At 38.4% G+C, this 14,131-nt stretch overlaps 1 protein-coding gene across 32 annotated transcripts in view; it reads right to left on the reverse strand.

The window, feature by feature from the left end:
- EIF4G3 (eukaryotic translation initiation factor 4 gamma 3) overlaps window positions 1–14,131 on the reverse strand; it is a 342,348-nt gene that overhangs the window by 42,849 nt on the left and 285,368 nt on the right. For all 32 annotated transcript variants that reach the window (XM_043909093.1, XM_043909094.1, XM_043909092.1 and 29 more), the window contains one exon: window positions 255–401. In XM_043909093.1, the coding sequence (XP_043765028.1) occupies window positions 255–401 (147 nt within the window). The remainder of the gene's footprint in view (window positions 1–254; window positions 402–14,131) is intronic.

A 14,131-nucleotide genomic window follows, 5' to 3' on the forward strand; every position in this document is an offset into this window, starting at 1 on the left:
ATTTCAGGAGATTTCTGGAATTCAGTAACCTCTCTGAAGTCTAGGTTCTGAAATCCTACCTTAGAAGGTTGAGTCGTTTTAACACGTGGCACTAAAAGGAATAAAGCTTTCCTCTAAACATCAATACAGTATATCCCCACCTGAAGAAACAGAAACTACGTACTGAAGTAGCAGGACGATGAGGCAGCCGGCTTCATGAAAATTCTGATAACACTCAAAACGCACAAGCACAGTTTTTCTGTGAAAATACTTACAGCACTGGCAGCCTCGAGCTCTTTCTGCTTCTTCTCAAAGACATCATCATCGGCTTTATCTTTTTCAAACTCCTTCTGGCAACGGTTCAGTAGTAGCTTCCGGAAGTTCACTGTGTTACCAGGCTTGTCTGCCATGGGTACTTTCAGCTGCATCCAGATGGGAAAATGCAAAAGTGGCAAGATTACTTAAAGAAATCCAATGATTTTCTCAAAAATCTATTTTCTTTACTGTGCAAAATAATGCTCACCGAACCACAGGTAAGCATTCTACAAAAGATACACAATTTAGCTTTAGGCATTTCAAGTTTTCAATGGTTAAGAAGCTTTAAATTTTATATAGAAAAGACACACACTCCTCTCATATAAATGTACTGCATCCCCTATGGCTGGTTGTGCCTCTAGCTGACTTTAAAATCCTTTTAATACGATTACAAGCATGACTCCGCACTCCTCGAGACCTTTTTAACTGTCAAAGGTTTTATTATTTTTGTTTTTCAAATTACTACAGTAGGTACTTTGGTTTCAAGAAACAAATAAAAATGAAATAAAGCAGGGGAGAATTTCACGGCCATAGGAAAACTGTTGGAGGTGAGATCCTTATTCTAGAAAGATACAGAATATTCTAGAAAGATGCAGAAAGATGTGTGTGAGGGTCACATTTCAGAATATGAGACATCTTTTCCTAAGGGGGATGTCACAACACTGTAATGCTAGTATCTGACTTGTCTATCGATACACTATGTTTATTGATTATTTCTTATGTGCCAAAAGAAAACACTAGGTCTCTACAAGTTGTCTAATAAATGCCCAACTTAGACACTTTGTTTTGATACACAGGAAGACTCAGGACGGAGGGAAGGGGCCGGTTGGAGGCAAGATGCTTGTAAGATGTTCATACAAACCCAATGACAATTGTTTTCTATTAACTGCAATAGCTTCACCTTCAAGGTTACTTGTAACTAAATACAGAGACATTCTAATTCAGAATATAAAGGAAGTGAACCAGCATAATGATTGACTAAAAAATTCTATTTTACAGACAAAATCCCGAGTACCATTTTGAACAGCCATGACAATATGGCAAAATGATTTTCCTAGAACACAAAGTGGCTCCCAAAGTTCTGAAATACATGGTCTTTGTCCTAGATTTAGTGGGAGAATTTAATAAAAAACAGGATGTCTTGTATTTATATTCACAAAAGAGCTGTCAACCAGAATGGATTTGGACAGCTGCTGATCAAGGCTGAATGGCTAGAAACTTGAGGAGTTAATATCACAGCATATTTGTGCTAGAACTGATGGCAAACTCTCCAACATATTCCCAGTGAGGCATGAAAGACCACTCAACAAAAGGCCAGCTCTTATCAACCAGAGCCGAATGTTTCATTTCACTTTTTTTTTTTAACTTAGAAAGAGGGGAAGAACACCAAATATGGATTCGTTTTAGACAATCACAGGAAAGCTAACATGTCCTTATGTCCAAATTCAGGCCATACAAATACAAGTGACAACAGGTTATGTCAAAGTCGGGCCTATTCTATGATCACACAAGAGTGTAGGTTTTTAATTTATTTGTACTTATTTGGCTATGCAGATCTTAAGTGCGGTATGTAAGACATTCAGTTGTGGCATGTGAGATCTAGTTTCCCAAGCAGGGATCAATCCCAGGTCTCCTGCGTTGGAAGCACAGGGGACTGGACCACCAGGGAAGTTCTGAGAGCAGGTACTTAATTAGCCTTAAAGAAATGAAACATGAAAGCAAAGGGTTTTCAAAGCAGAAGCCAAAAGTAGACTATCTTTTACTTTCTACCACCCAGAATGTAAAGCAGCAGCATATCTGAGAGGTTCTATATAACAGAGCACCCAGCATGACATTAGGTTCCAGAACAAAGCAAAGGTTCAAAAATTCAGCAGTTATATTCAATTTGCTGTTGTACAGGAACTCAAATAAACACATCAAGAGGTCTTTGCCAACTTCTTAGCATATTCACCACCACTGTCTATTTTAATACTAAGGACATTATAGACTGATGGGATAAAAACCATCACAATTTATCAGCCTTAAAAACATTTTTCCTGCATTATGGATTTACTATGTAGAAGATGTGAAAAATGTGGATAATATGAAAATTCAAACCACTGTCTTAATGAGAGGGACCAGAATTAAAATCAGTCAGAAAGGTCAAATAAATACAACTTGTGTATTTTATTTACAGGAAGGAACAAGTAGAAATGACATAAGGCAAGGGACAATTTCCCTACACAAAATGTATTAAAGGATTTGCTTTTTACACCTTTTATGTAGGGAAGGCTATATTGAAAAGATTCACTTGCATGATTTTCTTTTTTTTTTTTGCCTGCTTGATTTTAAATGAAGGCAATTCTTTTAACCCCAATTCATTAATCATCCGAACAAGGGAGGCACAATCCCTGTGTCTAACCTGAATGCAGCTTTAAGCATCCGACGCAATAGGTTTGTTGGAAGTGCTTTAAGTCACAGAGAATAACGTTTACCTGGCATATTTGGAACACTCAAAGTGAAAGAGCACTGGAATCCTGAGCTGTAAAATCAGGGTTTGAATCCCTGCTCTACACCTCATCAGTATGTAAATGTGAGCAAGCTACCTCATTAAGCCTTAATCCCGTCATCAGCAAAAGGATTCCAGTGATTACAGACTGGGGACACCATGAAGCAGCTGGTGCAACAGGAGCTGTGGAGACAGTCATAATCCCAGCACTGCCATGTGACCTTGGCCAAATTACTTAGCTTCTCCGAACGTCTATTTCTTTCTAAAATGGGGACATCTATCTCATAGGACTGTTTGAAGGATTAAATGAGACAGTCTAATTAAAATAAGTAATAGTGCCCAGAACATAGCCAAGAATTCTACAAACTAATAGAGCTATATTTAAATTTGGAGCTGTACTGACATGCTTATTAGTAAAATTTAAGAGAAATCTATATTGTAATAACATAAACATTAAAAAAATGTTTCAGTTCACAAAGCAATTAGGGAGAGAACCACAAAAGGCAAGCGAACTGAATATCTGCTATCCCAAAATGGTGGTCACACAACAGTTTACATGTACAGGACATAAGGAACCTGTGACTGCTGCATATGCTTGTTAGATATGTTCACATGGAAGTATTAAAATGGAACGATCAGCAGAATGGCCACAGACCTGCAAGCACATTTGTCTCTAAATGAATGAAGGTCTGGCTACACAATGCCCTAAAGACTTGCGTTGGAACATGATCTTAATGTCCTCTGGGGATGGTTAACAGGGGCTGTGGAAATATGGAAATAGGCCAGGGAGGATACCGCCTGAGAACTGTGATACACGGTAATCTTCTTCTTCTTAAGAGATGTTAAATTCAACAGAATTATGAAATTATGATAGTATTAAGTTGACTTGTGTTGTCAGGGGACACTTGACTGGTCAGGAGACTCAATAAAATTTGTTAGTGAGAACATGAAGAGTGAATGTCTTACTTAGTCTGGTAGGGCTGCTATAATGAACTACCACAGATAGGGTGGCTTAAACAACGGATGTTTATTTCTCACAGTTCTGGAGGACAAGATCCGAGATCAAGGTGCAGGCAGATCCAATTCCTGGAGAAGAAGAACCCTCTTCTTCAGATGTCTGGTGTGCAGACATCTGCCTTCTCCTCTATCCTCATGTGGTGGAAAAGAAATTCTAGTACCTCTTCCTGTTTGTTAAAGACACTAATTTCCATCATGGGAGATCCACCCTTATGACCTCAGCTAAAGCTAATTACGTCTCAAAGGCCCCACCTCCTAACACCATCACTTGGAGGGTTGGGCTTCAACCTATGAATTGGGGGAGAGATAAACATTCAGTTCCTAACAGTAGACGAAGTAGATGCTTGAAGATGTGATCGTGGATAATACCAAAAGTGAAAGGTGACATGCCACAGTGAGAAGAAGCTCTCTCTCAGACAACTATAATTTCATTAAACTGTAGTCTGGAATTAAAACTAAGATACTAAGTGTTTCAGATGGGTTGTTTGGGAGATGATTCCTTAGAAAGTGAGGGAGTCAATGGGGAATATTTTATACCAAGACTGCTTGGTAAGCTAGATTTGCTGGAGAGTACCTACCTTTTAATTTTTACACAACAGTAAACTAACCATGTGACACCACATTACACTGTAAACTAACAGTGTCCATCTCATATTGCGATGAGACCTGCCACATCCCGGTCAGCCAGCAACCTTGGCTATGAATGCTGTCAGGATTAGGGAGTCATTTCCTTCAAGCAACTGGATTTGAACTGCTAATGTATTTGTTAGTATTGATGGTAAATACTTCTTCTCCTTAAAAGGATCAAACTCCCTGAAAATCACCAAGGGCTGTCAGTTGTGTATTGACGGAGTCCAACAGGAGACTAGAAAATAGAAGGACAAGTCCTGGCCTTGCCTATTAGCATGCTCAGGATTTTCAGGGCTGTCCTAGAACATAAAGATGCTAGTGGTAATCCATGGCCCAGTAGCTGTTTTGCTTAAAGCATGTTCTGGTCTGCGGTAAAGTATCTGGAATGACTAGTATAATATAAACAGTGGTATGCCCCAAACTAACTCTAAGATGTGAAGTGAACAGCAATAAATCAATTGTTCAACAGTAACTCCTGGGTCTACGGTGACATGCTATCATTTATCAGTGGTGATGCCCTGACCTTAGTGAATTCCCAGCTAAAAATGAACATAACATGATCTGTATGTACAATGAACACATCTACCAAAATGTGTTCTATCAGATACATTCGAAGAGGTATACAGCACTGAAAAGGGAGTGGTCAAGTTATGAAAGGGTAAGTCATTTCTCATCAATCTTTTCTTCAGTGGCACATTAAAAGTCTTGGATCTGGTATAACAGGACACAGAATGCAGAAATTTACCCACAGTGAGGTTTGCATTCTTTACAGCTGAGGTTTGCATGCCTGCCACAGCAGAGATTAAAAGTAACAAAAGTGGTCTTAAGGTGCAAAATAAACTCAAGTTATACTTTCATTCATGCATTTATCCATTCACTCAAAACCTATGTATGAGGGTCTATTATGTACCAGAAACCATTTCAGGCAGTAGGAATTTAGCAGTGCCCCGCTCTTAGGAACTTAGGCTCAAAATGAGTTTCGAGTTAGGGATTTTCTTTAAATTTTGATTAAAATGAAACAGTGCAATAAAAAGGACTAATAATTCAATGTAAAATTTTATTTAAGCACAGATTTAGATACAGGATAGCAATTTCTACTATCTGCCCTTCTTTATTTGCCACTCAATTCAGATGTCCTCGGGGCTTTCCTGGTGGCTCAGAGGGTAAAGTGTCTGCCTGCAATGCGGGAGACCTGGGTTTGATCCTTGGGTCAGGAAGATTCCCCTGGAGAAGGAAATGGCAACCCACTCTAGCACTCTTGCCTGGAAAATCCCATCGATGAAGCCTGGTAGGCTATAGTTCATGGGGTCATAAAGAGTAGAACGAGTGACTTTACTTTCACTTTCAGATGTCCGCTTCCTAAGAGAAGTACTGCGTTCTAGTTAAATGCCCTGCAGTCTTTGAAGGGGGACTCCCTGCAGATGGTAAAGAACCGGACTGCAACGCAGGAGACCAGGGTTCCATCCCTGGATTGGGAATATCCTCTGGAGAAGAAAATGGCAACTCACACCAGTATTCTTGCCTGGAAAATTCCAAGGACAGAAAAGCCTGGCAAGCTACAGTTTGTGAAGAAGGTCTTGCAGATCTCTTCATTCATTCCTACTTGAACCAGCAGAAGCAGCGGCATACTCAAGAGGCCCATGTTACTATCTCTTATAAGGTCTTAAAGTCTTATGTGCCAGAGGTTTCACTTAGCAGAACTTGGCAAAGGCAGGCAGCTGCATAGAAGTCTAAACAAGTGTGCCTGTGTACACAATAAATATGGTGTGAAGTGAAGTGAAAGTCGCTCAGTTATGTTCGACTCTTTGCAACCCCATGGACTATATAGTCCATGGGATTCTCCAGGCCAGAACACTGGCATGGGTAGCCTTTCCCTTCTCCAGGGAATCTTCTCAACCCAGGGATTGAACCTAGGTCTCCCACACTGCAGGCGGATTCTTTACCAGCTGATATGCAGAGCCCATTGGTAAAGCCAAAACTATTGTATCAATTTCCTCTGTAAATCTAAAGAATTTCTTTTTAGAAAGCCTACCACCCCTTAAGATGTCAAGGAAAACTGACACACAGCTGTTTTCTCAAGCCCTCCCCTAGGTAAGAACTGCAAAGTGACTTACGGAGGTGTGTGACTGAAGTGAATGACAAAGAGGCAGAAAAAGGTTTAAAAACTGCTCTGAGGGAATTCCCTCCCAGTCCAGTGGTTAGGACTCCACACTTTCACTGCTGAGGGTGGGGATTCAATCCCTGCTCAGGGAACTGAGACCCCAACAAGCTGTGCAGAGTGGTCAACAAAACAAAAACAAAACAACCCTGCTCTGAACGATGACAATAAGTATTCTCTTAAGTCTTAAAACCTCAACAATGCAGACCAAGTTTCTCGTCCTTGACACGATGAACGTTTTGCGCTGGACAGCCCTTTGTTGCAAGTGGCTGTCTTGTGCACTGTAGGATGTTCAGGAGCATCGTGAACTTGACGCACTGAAGTGCATCCTTTACACACTAACATGCTAGTAGTCATAACCAAAAATGTCTCCATTTATTGCCCGAGGTCAGGAAAAAAACCAACCCCGAGACTTTAAAACCAGAGATCTAAGTCTCTGTTTGAGCTTGCTGCTGTTCAGTGGCTAAGTTGTGACTAACTCTTTGTGATCCCAGGGACTGCAGCACACCAGGCTTCCCTGTCCTTCACCATCTGCCAGAGCTTGCTCAAACTCATCCACTGAGTCGGATGCCATCCAACCATCTCATCCTCTGTCACTGCCTTCTTGTCCTGCCTTCAATCTTTCCCAGAACCAGGGCCTTTTCTGATGATTTGGCTCTTCGCATCAGGTGGCCAAAGTATTGCAGCTTCAGCATCAGTCCTTCCAATAAATATTCAGGGTTGACTTCCTTTAGGATTGACTGATTTGATCTCCTTGTTCTCCAAGGGACTCTCAAGAGTCTTCTCCAGCACCACAGTTCAAAAGTATCAATTCTCTGGCACTCAGACTTCTTTATAGTCCAATTCTTCCCTGGTGGCTTAGACGGTAAAGAATCCACCTGCGACGCAGGCAAGTTGGTTTCAATCCCTGGGTGGGGAAGATTCTCTGGAGGAGGAAATGGCAACCCACTTCAGTATTCTTGCCTGGGAAATTCCATGGACAGAGGAGTGTGGAGGGCTACAGTTCATGGGGTTTCAAAGTGTCAAGACACGACTGAGTGACTAACGCTTTCACTGGCTCTTGTTCGAACTAGGGTTCTATCATTTAACACTGGCAACCTCCACATGCATAAAATCCCTATTTAGGCAATTTCCCAACTTTCACAAAATGTTTTAAAATAGGAATAATAAAATGGTTGTGAGGATTAAATGAGTTGGATGTAACACATCCCCTCAAAATACTGTTACGATTGCCACTACTCTTAACTACTACTATTTAGAAAGATAATATGACTGTGTGGGCAATCATAACTAGATTCCAATACTTCAAATTCATGATAACCCATGCAAGTGGCATAGGTCTATACATTCTTAGGACTATGAACCAGGCCAAAGATCTTACAATTCTGCAGATGTGTCTCAGTAAAACATACTGATAATGAAAGTGAAGCTACTGAAATAACTTAATGAATATAATGGATAGAAAAAGAATACCTCCCCTGGGTAATATCTTAATTTTTTAATTCGCTCTTCATTTTCTCTCCTTCTGCTGGAGGAACTGTTTCTCAAACTAACAATTATGTTAAAAACAAAACAAAACAAGTAGCACCTGTAGTTAAGAAGGACTGGAAAACGTTGCACAGAGTAGATCCTTCTTGCTTGATTTCACAAGAAGCATTGTAACAGGAAACCGAAACTTAAAAGGAAAAAAAATCAGCTTAAGCTGGCCTTAGTGAAACATATACTATCATTTCAATTTTGGACAACACTGCTCATGGACATGCCATCCAAAAATAATCAGCTTAACGCCACTTCTTCTCTTATAAAGTATAAAAGAAAAGAGCACACACTCAAGTATTCACTATTCAAGTTTGCTAAAACTTAGTATCTTGCCATATTTACTTTCATCTTTCATTTTTAAGATACTAAATATTCAAGTTAAGGGCCCTGACCATTTAAAAAATTTTTTCACTCTATTGTTTGCTCTTCTTCTTTTCAAAGTTTAGCTTCAAGAACACTGAAGCCTCCCAGGGCTTCACTTAAATGCTTTCAAAGCACTACAACTATCCAGCCTTCACAGTTAATCCTATTATCCTATATTTTTATAATAACCACTTTCTTGCTTTTCTTTGTTTTACCATCCAGATATGCATCCCCAAATCCCGTATTTACTTTTGAACTTTAAATAAACAAACAATATATATTCTTTTGGGTCTGGCTTCTTCTGCTAAACCTTTTTCTTGTTAGAGCCATGTGTACACAGTTATAGTTTGGTTTGAGTGTCCTAGTGTGAACATGCAACAATTCATCCATTTTACTGTTTATAGGCAGTTTCAAGATTTTACTCACTATGAATAATGACAAACATTTCCATACGCTTCCTGGCCCATAAGAAATGTATGTTTATCTGTTGTGTATATTCTTAAGAATGCTGGTTATAGCAAAAAATAAATAAATAAATAAATAACTCCAGGTTTTGTAGATGATGCTAATCTCTTTTCCAAAGTGACTGTTACAATTTATATTCCCACTGGCCCTGCTTGACAGTTCTGGTTGCTTCACCTATTTGCAAACATCTGGTAAATTTAGCAATCTGGTATTACTCCATGGTTTTATCTAATTGATTAATTTTTTTCATATTTATTGGTCATTTGGATAACCTCTTTGGTGAAATATTTAAGTCTCTTGTCTATTTAAAAATTAAGCTATTTTCTTATTAATCTGTTAGTTTTTTTTTAAACTTTTTTAATTGGAGGAAAACTGTTTTACGATCCTGTATTGGTTTCTGCATACAACACAAATCAGCCATAACGATATGCATACACACCCCTCCTCCATGAGCCCCCCTCTCCCCACCCCCCCTCACCTAGGCCGCCAGGCTGGCTCCCCGTGTCGCCGTCTGTTTTACACATGATAGCGCGTGCATGTCAATGCTACTTTCTCAGTTGGTGTGCGCTTTATCGGATTTTTATGCTGCAATTATCTTCTAACACGTGGCATGCATTCTCACTTAATGGTGACACCTTTTCATGAAAAATGCTAATTTTATTGTAGTTTGATTTACCAACTTTTTTTTTTTTTTTACATATGGTGACTTTTGAGTCCTAAGAAACTTGCAGACAAATTATTGTTTCTTTTTAGTATCTTTTTCTTCCTGTAATTAGCTTTACTAGGACCAGTTGTAAAAGGTTTCCTACAGCCTTTTTAAAAAAGGTCATGCTTGGGGTTTGCAGGAAATCTTTTGATTTTATCATCTTTTAACCTCTCGTTAATTTTCTTTTTGGGGGTCTCAGTGCTTCAATCTGGATTCTATACACTTACATTCTAGTTTATAATTCTCTTCTTCAGCTGTGTCTCATCTGCTATTAAACCCTTTTATTGCCTTCTTAATTTTAATTTCAGTTTTGGAAATTCTGTTTGGTCCTTTTTATACTTTATCTTTCTCTACTGAAATTGTCAATCTATCACCTTGAATGTAAGCATATTCATTTAACATCTGTGCCTGATAAAACCAGTATCTGGAGCCCAACACAGGGCATTTGCTTGTTGTTGGTTCTCATTCATGCTGTCTTTTCCTCATGTGCCTAATTATTTTTTAAAATAAACTGTGGTATATTCTTCTTTTTTAGGCTTATTTTGGTTGCTTCCTGTTGTTCACTATTTAAATCAATACCTAGATAAACATTCTAACATGTGATTCCTTGTGTACAAATGGGAATTTCTCTGGGATATACACTAAGAAGTGAAATTATTGGGGAATAGCATATGAACATCTTCACCACTGTTGTCTAATTACTCTCCAAAGTGATTACGCTCATCTTTGCATTTTGCCCTCACTCTCATGGATGTGACTTGCACAGAACTGTATCTTGTCAATTCTTGTCACTAATAATGAATAACACTGAGTATCTTTTAAGTTTATGAGCCAATGGATTTCATTTCTATGAACTGTCCGTTTTTTATATTGGGCTTTTTTTCTTCTTACTGATTTGCTTTTTTCCCCTTCAACTCTGGATTCTAATATTTTGGCAGCTATATGCATTTCAGATATATTCTCCCAGGCTGTGGCTTTACCTTTTTATTTTATTTATAGCACCATCTGCTGCACCAAGGGTTATAAATTTTAACAGTCATATTTGATATTTTCCTCCTTTACTTTGCATCTTGCTAAAGAAATTTTCCCTCACTCAAGGTTCATGAAGATAGCCTTATTTTTCTACTAAGAGATTAGCTTTTAGGTTTTCATTATTCTTATGGCTGTTTGATTTTTGTATTTGGTTCGTATTAGAAATCTATGAATAGTCCCACTGCCAACCTTAAGTAAAACAAATCACTGTTAAATAAAACAAGCCTCAAAAGTAAGTTAGCTACGATGTTAGAAGTTAGGACAGTGGTCATCTTTAAGGAAGAAAGGTACAATTACATTTATTGACCAGAGAGTTAGGTATGTTCACTTTGCTGATATACAATGAAATATACACTAATGTGGTAGCTTAAAATTAAACATTATGAGAGTATTTAAATCATTAATTTATATTTAACTTATATGCAGAGTACATAATGAGAAATGCTGGGCTGGATGAAGCACAAGCTGTAATCAAGATTGCCAAGAGAATATCAATAACTTCAGATATGCAGATGACACCACCCTTATGGCAGAAAGTGAAGAACTAAAGAGCATCTTAATGAAAGTGAAAGAGGAGAGTAAAAAAGTTGGCTTAAAGCTCAACATTCAGAAAACTAAGATCATGGTATCTGGTCCCATCACTTCATGGCAAATAGATGGGGAAACAGTGGAAACAGTGGCTGACTTTATTTTTGGGGGCTCCAAAATCACTGCAGATAGTGATCGCAGCCATGAAGTTAAAAGACGCTTATTCCTTGGAAGAAAAGTTATGACCAACCCAAACAGCATATTAAAAAGCAGAGACATTACTTTGCCAACAAAGGTCCGTCTAGTCAAGGCTATGGTTTTTCCAGTAGTCATGTATGGATGTGAGAGTTGGATTATAAAGAAAGCTGGGCACCGAAGAATTGATGCTTTTGAACTGTGGTGTTGGAGAAGACTCTTGGGAGTGCCTTGGACTATGAGGAGATCCAACCAGTCCATCCTAAAGGAGATCAGTCCTGGGTGTTCATTGGAAGGACTGATGTTGAAGCTGAAACGCCAATACTTTGGCCACCTGATGCAAACAGCTGACTCATTTGAAAGGACCCTGATGCTGGGAAAGATTGAGGGCAGGAGGAGAAGGGGATGACAGAGGATGAGATGGCTGGATGGCATCACTGGCTTGATGGACATGAGTTTGGGTAGGTTCCAGGAGTTGGTGATGGACAGGGAGGCCTGGCATGCTATGGTTCATGGGGTTGCAAAGTCAGACATGACTGAGGGACTGAACTGAACTGAATTTAACAAAAAATATAAATGAGCAATTTTCCTGTTCCCAAACTATTTGTATTTCTGTTATACTTCAATAAAAAAGTTTAAAAATATATATCCTTTAGTATATAACTTTGGGGGAACCTATGCTAAAGAAGTAAAAGCTCCAGCATGTAAGAATAAATGTACTTAGTTGTTTATTGCAGCACTGCTTCTTTTCTGGTTGCAAAAAACCATCCAAAACAAGAAACCAAAAACAACATGGGGTGGGGCAGGGGCAGAAGAGATGAAAATTAATGAAAAAAATTTATATGTGTATGTGTGTATATGTAATGGAATATATGAAGCTATTACAAGGTGTGAGTAAAATCTATCTGCAATGACCTAAGGGGATGCCTAAAACACACTAAGTGGGGATAGAAAGCAAAATGCAAAATAATAACATAATTCAATTAAAACAAAAAATTAAAAACATCTTATTTATACATATGTGTATATTTTTATATGATTTTATAAATATAAAGAAAATTATGGAACAATACAACCATATCACTTGCACTGATTGCCTTGGAAGGAAAGGAAACTTAACTGGGGCTTCAAGGGAAGAGTATAAACTTTCTCTGTGTATATCCCTATTCTGTTTGAATTATTCCAATAGGTTGTTATTTTATAATTTAAAAAAATCCAATAAAGTTTAAAAACTCATTATAAAAGGGTATGGCACAACAAAAGACCCATAAGTAGCTGGCTTATCTGTGAATTCTTCCCATTCCAAACTAACTTGTATTATGGCCAGGCCTTTAAGGGTCATTTTCATCAACAGTATTCTTCTATTAAAAAAACTATTTGGCTGAGTCCCTTCACTGTTCACCTGAAACTATCCCAACACTGTTAATCAGCTAGACCCTGATACAAAATGATTTTGGTATAAAAAAACAAAATAACAACAACAAAATCCACAACCCTTCACTGGTTCAATAAAAAAACTGGTAAAAAGCAAAGAATTATGAGCCAGAAGCTCTGGGATCGAGCCCTAGTTCTGATTTCTGATGTCATGGCTGTGACAGTGAAGCTAAAGGCACGAGCTGAGGAATCAGTTTGCTTTCAGGTGACGATGGTACAGGTTAGGAGGCAACTGACTGAGTTAAATAACCCTAGATCTGAGTTCCATCACTGCCACTTACTAGTTATGTGACTATGAGCAAGTGATTAATCCTTTTTTTAAGCCTCAACTTCTTAGTCAGTAAAGTGGGGCTAATAATACTAACCTTTAAGGCTTACACTAAGTGTCAAAATGACATATGTAAAGCATCTACCCATACTACAACCTGTTCTTGTTCAGTCACTAGGTTGTGTCCAATTCTTTGTTACCCCATGGGCTGCAGACGAGCTCGGCGCCTGTGTCCTCCACTGTCTCTTGGAGTTTGCTCAAATCCATGTCCACTGAGCTGGTGATGTAGCTATCTAACCATCTCAGTCTCGGCCGCCCTATTCTCCTTTTGCTTTCAATCTTTCCCGGCATCACTAGTAGTGCTAACTATTACAGTCCTCCTCATTCTATACCTAATATTTTAAGATCTCCACAATCTTCACCACCACCAATTTAGTTCTGAATTTTACGGCTATGATAGGCTAAAACTGAGCTAGATTTTACAAACACAATCTCATTCCAATTAATTTTATCAATATAATAACCTTAAATTATATAAATTAATCATATTTTATGGATTAAAAAAAAAGATGCTTAAAGAAGTTATGTAACTATTCTGAGGTTAAAGTCAGCAAATGGCAGAGTTGGAATTTAAAGTTTAAATTATCATAGTCTCATAGCACTATGAGACTCCAAAGCCTTTATGCCATGCTTGTTGCATGAGACTTGAGCCTGCGGGGAGTACATTCCTCCTTCCCTATATTTGTACTCGCCACTCCTCTCCATTCAGGCTAAACTACCTGCTTCATATGAAAAGTTTGTCATTTCCCATGAATATGGTGATTTCTTTTTCTTTCAACTTGATATTTCAGGCTGAATCATTCAATCAGGCATCAAGACACTACAACATCACAAAATACATTATGAGTGATTTTTTTTTTCTTGCTAATGCTATTTTTCTCCAATACGGACTTTTAGTCCCTTGAAGACAGAAGATGTACTTTTCTTAAGTCCCAACAGACTTACCTACTTTTA

The sequence above is a fragment of the Cervus elaphus genome, chromosome 8 (genome assembly GCF_910594005.1).
Source record: "Cervus elaphus chromosome 8, mCerEla1.1, whole genome shotgun sequence".
NCBI classification, from domain to species: domain Eukaryota; kingdom Metazoa; phylum Chordata; class Mammalia; order Artiodactyla; family Cervidae; genus Cervus; species Cervus elaphus.